Source organism: Primulina tabacum, chromosome 8 (assembly GCF_025594145.1).
Source record: "Primulina tabacum isolate GXHZ01 chromosome 8, ASM2559414v2, whole genome shotgun sequence".
NCBI classification, from domain to species: Eukaryota; Viridiplantae; Streptophyta; class Magnoliopsida; order Lamiales; family Gesneriaceae; genus Primulina; species Primulina tabacum.
This window is the reverse complement of record NC_134557.1, coordinates 7,443,235-7,452,866: the sequence shown is the minus strand read 5'-3', so window position 1 is coordinate 7,452,866 and position 9,632 is coordinate 7,443,235. Positions and strand designations below refer to the sequence as shown.

At 35.0% G+C, this 9,632-nt stretch overlaps 1 protein-coding gene across 10 annotated transcripts; it reads left to right on the top strand.

Moving 5' to 3' along the window:
* Positions 1-2,462: 2,462 nt before the first annotated feature.
* LOC142553508 (receptor-like serine/threonine-protein kinase NCRK) lies at positions 2,463-8,712 on the top strand. Of its 10 annotated transcripts, none has more exons than XM_075663813.1 (12): positions 2,463-2,873; positions 3,353-3,404; positions 4,325-4,433; positions 4,544-4,641; positions 5,109-5,225; positions 5,303-5,419; positions 5,950-6,189; positions 6,340-6,581; positions 6,909-7,205; positions 7,304-7,540; positions 7,728-7,955; positions 8,049-8,712. In XM_075663813.1, exons 3-12 carry the CDS (start codon positions 4,429-4,431, stop codon positions 8,364-8,366), a joined length of 1,899 nt encoding a protein of 632 aa, XP_075519928.1. In that variant the 5' UTR covers positions 2,463-2,873; positions 3,353-3,404; positions 4,325-4,428; the 3' UTR covers positions 8,367-8,712. The 10 variants fall into 10 exon arrangements, with proteins under 10 accessions (XP_075519928.1, XP_075519930.1, XP_075519935.1 ...); XM_075663820.1 differs by having other exon boundaries at positions 2,464-2,873; positions 4,551-4,641; XM_075663815.1 differs by lacking the exon at positions 3,353-3,404.
* Positions 8,713-9,632: the final 920 nt, after the last annotated feature.

The following is a 9,632-nucleotide window of genomic DNA, read 5'->3' as shown; positions in this document are numbered from 1 at the left end:
GGTGCACGCTGGGGCCAGGGCTTGAGTGGACGGGTGAGCTGCGATGGTGGAGCGTATGTGAGTTGCAGAGGAAATTATGCAGGAGAAAAGTGAAATGGAGTGAATAAACGACTCTTATTTGCAGTGCCCAAACCAAATCTCGCCATTCAGGACTGAGATTGCGATTTGATTTGTTTCCGAATTTTGGAGACTGACGAGCGGCAGGAAAAAAATGCACAACTTTCACCCGGTAACCCGAGGACAACGCAATTAATCGAACTTTGAACCTACGATTCAGTTCGACTCGAGAGAGGGAGACTGGTGATACCCCAGGGATGAACCCATCAAGATCCGGCCCAAACTCCTGGCCCATCTCTAAGGCCCACAGGTGAATGGCCCATGACAAGCCCATGTATTCTCCTATAAATACCAGGTTTGAGTGTTCAGTTCAAAAATTCAATATATAGTTTTCAGCAGCACCCTTAGCTGCTCCCCCCATAAATCCTCAGTCACAGACTTGAGCGTCGGAGGGACTACGCCAGGACACCCTTCTGGCCCCCTCCTAACGATCTTATTTGTAATTTCAGGCTCAGGATAATTTCAAAGCCCGCGTCTGGACTAGTGACACTTACTGGAATCGGACCCTAAATTTCCCGTGAGTATCACACACACATATATATATATATATACACATAATGTATATATACATAATGTATATATATATACATTATGTATATATACATTATGTATATATATATATGTATGTATATATATATATATATGTATGTATGTATGTAATCGAATAAAGGATAAACCAATAGAAGTAAAGAACACAAAAAAAAAATTGAAGGCAATATCATTCTATATATGTCTCTTTTTCTTCCACTCAAGGAATAAATTCACTAAAAAAAATTCTATTTATACAGCTCTTATATAAACCCACGTCAGCTAAGACTTATCACTACCTACACTTAAACTCTTAGTATCAATTCAATATAATAAAAACTCAAAATGTCCATTAAACTTTAGGTTCACACAAATATAAATAAAACTCTTGAACAAATAGCTTAAACAATTAGAATCGACAAAGTTGCACAGACTGATCCTTCATGATCAAATTTTAAAATGTTGCAAACGCCAAGGTGAGTAGCTAGAGATTGAAAAATATATGTGCTGAGAATCATATGAAAGGCAGATTATGAAAGTTTCAGAATTCGATCGTTTCCTTCTTCAATCTTGAATCTACGTATTTACACTCTGAACTTCTTCAATGATCCAAGATTTATTAAAAATCACTTGTACCATCAACCTACAAAAAAAATGTTTTTGTCTCATTTTTCTTTATAGTGTACCGTAATTAATGCATGCATTTTCACACGTATCCAAATACGACAATTAAAGGCGTCTGAAAAGTTACTTCTGGAGAGAAAAAAATTCTACCTATATCTATCTTTTTAGGGAGACACAGACATTTTGACAACTGGAGATGTCAACTATCGTGCATTGATTGGTCACGTAGATCTTCTGAAATGTCGAGTTGGTATGAATACAGATAGACCTGATGTTCGAGCATACTAGTTAAAAACCCGTCTGCAACTTCGAGCTTTTTATGTAGACTAGTCAGATTCATACGACCAGACTTTAAGTATTTTGAAGATTAGGCTATCTAGCTTGATTTCATGATATCTAGCTTGAAACTTAATAACAGTTAGATCTTGAAACAACTCGATGCTATTTGTTCTCACCAAAACTAAGACATTTTCCAACTAAAAATTTAGAATTTGGTTAAACAACAAACATTCGGTCATATAATTAATATAAGAAACAATGTCATACATTCGTATTCAACAAATTGAAAGGAATTAAATTTTATGATAAATTATTGAAATGTAATAATTATCTCTATATTCAAAAGATTGATTTACGTACACGTCCCGTTTGAGTTAATATATGATATAAAATATTATAATTAATGTTTATAACTTTCTGTAAGATAAAAAATTATTAAACCTATATTATTAATAAACTAGTACTTGTTACATAAATATTCCCGTGCATCCAAAGAAAAGCAATTAATGATATCATCTTGATACTCTGATTTAGTTGACTTCCATCCATCTATTTTGATCTTTATATCAAAATGTGAAAGGATAAACTTAAATATTTTGAATATTGTAGTCAAATTTAAAGGGGAAAGAAAAATGGAAAATATCGGATTTTTAAAAAATTTAACAGACTAATGAATTCCCTGAAAACCCTTTGAATTTTGTAGAAAAGAAAAAAAAAAGAAAAAAAGAAAAAGAAAAGCTCCAAGAATAATAAAATTTCTGAAAAAAGAAAAAGTAAACAAACCATGGGGCTCACATTGAAAAGTTAAACCAATTGTAACGCGACGCGTGTCACCGAACTATGCTCCATCTACTGCACCGCCGTAGCCGATCAAGAAAAGGAACGATTCCTTAACATGAAATCCCACGTGGCAGCTGCTTTTTTACCTTAAAAATTTTCCAATCTGCATCGGCATCTGCGCTCGCTTCTCCCAATTCACGAAAGAATTTACTAGGAGCGTTACATTTTCATTTCACCCAATAAATTCAGTATCACCCCCATTAATCCGCCATTGAAGTTGTATGTTTTGGCTTAGCCTTCTGCTGCGTAAAAGAGGGAAAATTATTCTCTTATATGCTTTTAATAAGCTGTGCTTTCGCTTTGAAATTCTTGCATCTCAGTGTCTTTAGTAAGATTAAAGCTCAAATCTGGTTCCCAGAGCGAATCATCACTGCGATTTCGAGAAATCAGATTCTGCAGATGGGATTTTAATTTGTTCTCCACTTCCGTGAAGTTCTCATTGATGCACCAGATATTTCATTTTCTTGGCCATTTTCGTTTCAATGGTACGGTTAATTAATTCTAAATATCCCCTTTTCATTTTGAGGTGAGATTAGCCAATTTATTAATCAAACTGAAACAAAGAGCTTCGTCAGAAGATACCGCAGCATTTTCTGTTTCATCGAGCATTATATTATGGATATTGGAAATTTAATATTAAGTGAGCGGATTTGTTCTATTTACCCATATCCCTGGTTATTGTATTATCTCCATTCGTATAATGTTTTTGCCATTTTGTTCGGCTTTAATTATTCTTTAATCTTGGAACAAAAATAATCACATTAAGATCAAAGACTTGAGCTTTGAAGTATTTTTTCCATGGAAAAAGATAGGAAGACAAATCTCCTTGAATTCTTTAATCGACCGACAACTGCTATTGAGAATAGTGGGACAGACATAATTAAAAGAAGGCATGTCTTTTCTCAAAAATCGTCATCTAAAAAGATAAGGAAAAAAAATAAAGTTTTGATTTTTTGTGTTTCAGGGCTGCGCCAAGAACTCAGTCGCCCATGCCCGTGACCTCCCTAAAATGCCTTGTAAGCAAAGTCTTTCTAACCGTTGGTTTTGTATCTACAAACATTGGACCACTCATAAGTTTGAATTATTTGCTTTATTATATCATAGACGTGGGAAGAAGATTAATTTAATTAAATCCCACGATTAATGTACCAAGAATTTGGTTCTTCACTAAATCCATTGTATTTTTATTGGTTCAATATCTTGCTTTACAGTTAAGGTGTCTCTTTCTGATTTGGAAACTGTACCTCTCAGAATTGTTGATGTGGCCGTAGTTTTTATTTTTTTATTGGATATTCTTTCTTGGCTTCTGGACTGAACTCCAACTAAATCCACAGGTCTTTTTATTGATTTTGCTGTGGGGTGATTTTGTTTGGCATCCATTTATTGTTTACTTAGGTGTCTCTCCTAATATTTATGACCAGTCTAAGCTGTTATTTGATTTGGTTGTGCTGTTGCTTTCACTCGTTTTTCATGCTTGAAGCTTGAGGCAATCAGTTAGCAAGAATATTATCTCTTTTGCTTCAAATAGCTTCCAAGATTTCTTGTTGGATCATTACATTTGATCCATAAAATTATGTGAGTAATGTTTCAGCACGTTCCTTCCCGTGCTGCCTTTTTCGTGTATAGTCCACTCTGGTACAGAATCTTCAATCCAAAAATGGAGTTGCCATAAATGTTATCAATTGTGGCTGTCGATATTTTTTGACTTGTGCTTCTCTCTTGATTGATTTACTATAAGAAATATGTTTTGAAGTGAGACGCTTAGTAGTCATAGACCGAGTATTTAAGAATTATTTTGATAAGTTGTGCTGATAGATCATCAAAATCTTCGCATTGGCTTGCATAATTGCTGTTATCCTGCTAGCTGTGCTGTTTCTCATTGAACATATTTACACGACATTTTTCGTAACAGTTGCTCTACTTGTCGTCTTATCAGGTACTAGTTAGAAAAGCTCGATTGCCTACTTTAGAGTACAGGAAAGATTTTTCAATGGATTTCCAGCAATTATTCTTCCTAAGCTGTTGTTTAAAGCATATCAAATGATGTTAGTTCCCCTTTCCACCTTTTAAATCACAAGAAAATAATATTCTTTTAAGTTTTTCATTGTTGTATTTTTTGAATAAGCACCTTCTCAAGAGTTTGCTCTTATTCAAGTTGGCAGACGCTATCAGGTCAAAATCAAATGAGACTTCAAGCAGAAATTGCCCTTCTATTCATCATTAACTTGATTTGGATACCGCATATTATTTGTGGTTAGTAACATCATAGTCAATTTTTTAAATCACATTCACAAGTGTTTGGCATCTGGAATCAGGAAACTAATCCCGAGCTTTTTCATATATTTCTTAAACATTCTTTTTTTGAGCTACCGAATTCTACATAGATAGCAATGATTTGAACTAACAAAATTCAATGTGATCTAGCAGTGGTGGAACCAGAAATATGAATTAAGGAAGATAAATTGAGAACTAAAATTGTTTGATGACATAGGTGTGGGGAGAAATCCATTTATATATAAACAAACAATATGAAAAATACATAGGTCCATTGAAATTTTAAGAGGGAGAAACTCTTTTCCCACCATTGCACAGATGTTATTAGGTGCTCAGCGTTTCATTTTTTTAGAAATTCCTATGAGAGGAGTGCATAACGAAGCCGCATTGTTGCAATATATGCCTTAATCCTACATAATAACTGTGTTCCTTGTACTATTTTTCAGATGGAGTATCGACAAAGTCTGAAATGAACAATTGGACATGCACATGTTCTCTTGCACGTCAAGGAAACTTGAATTTTATCCCAGAAAACTGCTCCTCATTCTGTGATTGTAGTCCAGGTACCATTTCTTATTTCCTCATACGAATATAATTTTTCAAGAAAATATCATTGACATGATGTCAATCTGGTATACAGATGCAGGAGGGTCGAGTGAGAACAGGTGGACATGCCTTTGTGCTGCTTATGGATTGCCTAAACTGGCTGCTGCAGATAACAATGGCGGCTGTTTTGTATCGTGCAATTGCAACTCTGGTAACTCGAGGCTTCAAAAACTATTATGAATCAAGATATTACAATTTAACTGGTTAACTTATCTTGCTTGATTCATGTCACAGAATGAGTGTTAACTTGAATCTGAATCACAGATATATCATTTTACTCTTTTCATTAACTATTTTTCTTGACAATTAGATTCATTTAGGGCGTCCTGATTGCTTGGCTCGTGCAATTCTTAAATAATTTGTGACTATTTGTTGAGATTATTGATCTTAACTTCCTCAAAGTTTGGACTTACTAACGAGAGCTTCCTCTGAAATCAAAATCACCCCACCTCCAATAAAGTTCACAAAATTTACCATCTTGAGAGAAACCGAGCAGTTGTAAAAAGACCGGCCCAAAAGGGTTATGTGCATCTACCTCTCGGTTTGGCCTAACTAGCGAGCTAAATGTATATTATCATCTTTATCATCGAAGAAGTTCGAAAGTTCGTTTGAACCATGGGCTTGAGATGATTTGGTCATTTGCATATGTTTATGTACTCTCCGTCATCAATTTTTTTACAGGGACTTCAACCGAGTTACAGCCATCGAAGAAGCAAAATTCCAGAAAAATGGTGGCTATAATCCTCTTGCTATGTGTAATCATCACTGCACTTGCATTAGTAGGTTCGGTGATATGGCATTTCTATATAAAGGATAAAAGTACCACTCAGTGGCCTTTATTCTCGTTAGATAGACCAAAAAGCTTCAGCAGTGCATCCAACTTGATAAGCCAAGATTCTTCTCCACTGTCGGTAACCAAAGGTTATTAGATTCTTCTCTTGAACCTTTAACACATCAATTTCTTTGACAAAATCTATGCACTTATTTCTTTGGTTATCAAATGACATTACTTGTTTAATTGAAAATGGTCAATTCTTGAGATCTTTGTTCTTACTGTGTGCTGACTTGAAGGATGCATTCCGAAGACATCGGTACTTTTTAGAAGCAAAACTGGAGCACTACATGGATTGATAATGCAATTTCCATATTCGGAACTTGAAAGTGCAACTAACCGGTTCTCTGATGCTAATTTGATTGGACTTGGAGGAAGCAGTCATGTCTACCATGGTAATCTAAGAGATGGTAGAACTGTTGCAGTCAAGAGAATGAAAATTCAAGTTGGCCCGGATGCAGAACATGTTTTCATGACTGAGGTAAGGCCTCAAACAAGCGAATATTATATTGCTTACTGATATGGACGGATCCAGGAAATCTGGGGAGGGGGGTAAGTGAGTGCGGGGGCGATTTAATGCATTATTGCAGAGAGGGGGGATCAAGAGAGCCAAGGAGTGCTTTAATGCATCTAGGGGAGGGGAGCGAAACATGGAGTTTAAAAATATTACTCATGAAATATCAAATTTTTACACGTGGGGCAATAGCCCCATCTTCTTAGATCCGCCGATGAGAAGTTATCATTTATGTAAATCTTAGTCATTAAACAAAATAAAATGTCACAAACATTCCCTTTTCTGTGGACTCAGATAGAACTGATATCAAGACTTCATCATTGTCACGTGGTTTCTTTACTCGGTTATTGCTCAGAGCACCAAGGAAAACGGGCTGAGAGGCTTCTGGTATTTGAATATATTCCTAATGGTAATCTGAGGGAGTGTTTGGATGGTGATTCGGGGCAATTTCTTGGTTGGAGTACTCGAGTTGCAATAGCTCTTGGAGCTGCACGCGGCCTGGAATATCTACATGAAGCAGCCGCACCTAAAATTTTGCACAGAGATGTTAAATCCACAAACATACTCTTGGATGAGAATTGGAGAGCCATGGTATAAAAAATCTCCTGAAGTGAATAAAATTTAGGGAATTTGTGAATAAATAGTTGGGACAAAATTATATGCATTCAAATTTATATCTTCGAATGCAGATTACTGATCTTGGCATGGCGAAACACCTACAAAAAGATGGCATCATCAGCTGCTCCAGTTCTCCGGCTAGAATGCAAGGCACCTTTGGTTACTTTGCACCGGAATATGCCATTGTCGGAAGAGCCTCGTTAAAATCTGACGTTTTTAGTTTTGGGGTCGTTCTTCTGGAGCTAATCACTGGTCGGAGGCCTATCCAGAAGTTGTCCAACAAAGGGGAAGAAAGTTTGGTGATATGGGTATGTCACTCCGTGCTGCTTATATTTTCTCAAGGAGGAATCTTTCATAAAACTATGATCAAAGCCACAGTGTGTGTTGACTCTGATATGTTACATATATAACGGAGATTTTACCTTGTTATCTGGTTCATTTATCAATCCAGAAACAGTAATTTACGAGCTTGATTTTCTTATTAAATTGTCACAGGCAACGCCACATTTGCATGATCATAAGCGAGTGATTTCTGAGTTGCCTGATCCACGGCTGAAAGGAAATTTTCAAGAAGAAGAGATGCAGGTAATGGCCTACTTAGCAAAAGAGTGTCTATTATTGGATCCTGATTCTCGTCCCAGCATGAGTGAGGTTGTCCAAATTTTATCAACTATTGCACCAGAGAAATCTAAACGGAAAATCTTTCCTGTTCACGTCTTCCAGGTAATTTTTTAAGCAAATCACTCTTTTAAAGTACATTAGTAACCTAAAAGGATATGCTCTTCAGACATTTGGCCTGTTCAAGTCTTTTTTCAGGCGAGGTCGGGTTCTGGAAATCCGGAGATTTATGGAGACGAGCTTTTTGACACCTTGGAAGCTGAGGAAATCAAGCAAATTACATCTGAAACACCCGCTCGAATCTCACTGCCATTGAATCCTGGAATTGATTTTTATTGTTTAAATAATGAGAATGAGACAGAGCATTTATCCACTGATATTGATAAGCTGATACTTTCGACTCCAAAATCAAGAAGTTGGCGGTTACAAGACGACGAAGTGGTGGATTTAACCGAACCCCGGTTGGAATCCTTCTGTTTGCCAAGTGCCGATTCTCATATAATCAAGATTCCATGAGTCTGAACTGACCAACGCGAAAATAGATTGCAGAAAAGGGAATTCAAGATGAGTCGTTTAATGCTTGATCGGGTATGATCAACAGCACTTGGTGATACTGCTTGTCGTTCTGTGTTTTTTTATTACTGTTTAAATGGGGATTGGTTGAAATTTGTGGCTAGCTTCAGTTTATTTATTCAGAATTCAAAAAAGACACTTGGTTCTCATCTATGTATTTAGTTGTATAAATGAACAAACAGAGATGTCATACGAAGATTCTACAGAGCCTTCATTTGTTCCTTCTATTACTTGGTTTCAATTTAAATGTACATTTCTAAACTTTCTTGTTCTTTCACCAGTTCATCACGTTCAATTTCAAAGTAGGTGCAATATTTCAGTACTCTCGTGATTTCTGCGACAAATTTAGATAATACTGTCGACTCGTGCTATTGGCTTATTTGTATTTGGATGTAAATGGAGCTTGCTGGATTCGACTACCTATAATTTTTTTCTAGGCAAAAATTTGAGTGATACGGTCTCATGAATCGTATTTTGTGATACAGATCTTTTATTTGGGTCATCCATGAAAAAATATTATTTTTTATGCTAAGAGTAGTACTTTTTATTGTGAATATCGGTAGAATTGATCCGTCTCACAGATAAAGATTCATGAGATCGTTTAACAAGAGACATATTTTTTTCCCAAAAGACTAAAGCCAGAAATTTTTAATTTATTTTAAAAAAAGTTATTTTGCATTTCAAATGAAGTATTCAAAGTACACTAAATGTATGTTTGACTATTGAGCACATTTTGGCTCTTTCTCTACTAATGTTACAAATTAATAAGAACATGTATAGGTATAGTTTGGTATACATGATAAGATAAATATGTGATATATAATATAAGGATAAGTTAAGGATAAATAAGATGTAGGATATTATATTTAATGTTTGGTATGATTTTAATAAAAGTTATTAAATTTATATATTAGATTGTAATGACAAAATTAACCTTATCATAATAAATTTTATAATTTCAAAGTTGTTGCTTAAGTTCATATTTTTTATCTGTTCATGTGCCGATAGTGCTTGCATGATTTATTTATTTTTACCTAATTTTATATATTATATAATATATATGATAATTGAGCTCTTGATTTTGTGAGTCAAGTCAAATATCAATTTTTAAGGTTAATCGAGTGATACTAATAATTTTATAGAGATTTATAAAAATTATTTATATAATTATCTCGAATTCATTTATATAATTATCATATTATATAATAT

Coding starts and splice junctions, on each gene's coding strand:
- LOC142553508 (XM_075663815.1), top strand. Junction 4,642..5,108: donor GATACCGCATATTATTTGTG/GTTAGTAACATC, acceptor ACTATTTTTCAG/ATGGAGTATCGACAAAGTCT. Junction 5,420..5,949: donor ATCGTGCAATTGCAACTCTG/GTAACTCGAGGC, acceptor ATTTTTTTACAG/GGACTTCAACCGAGTTACAG.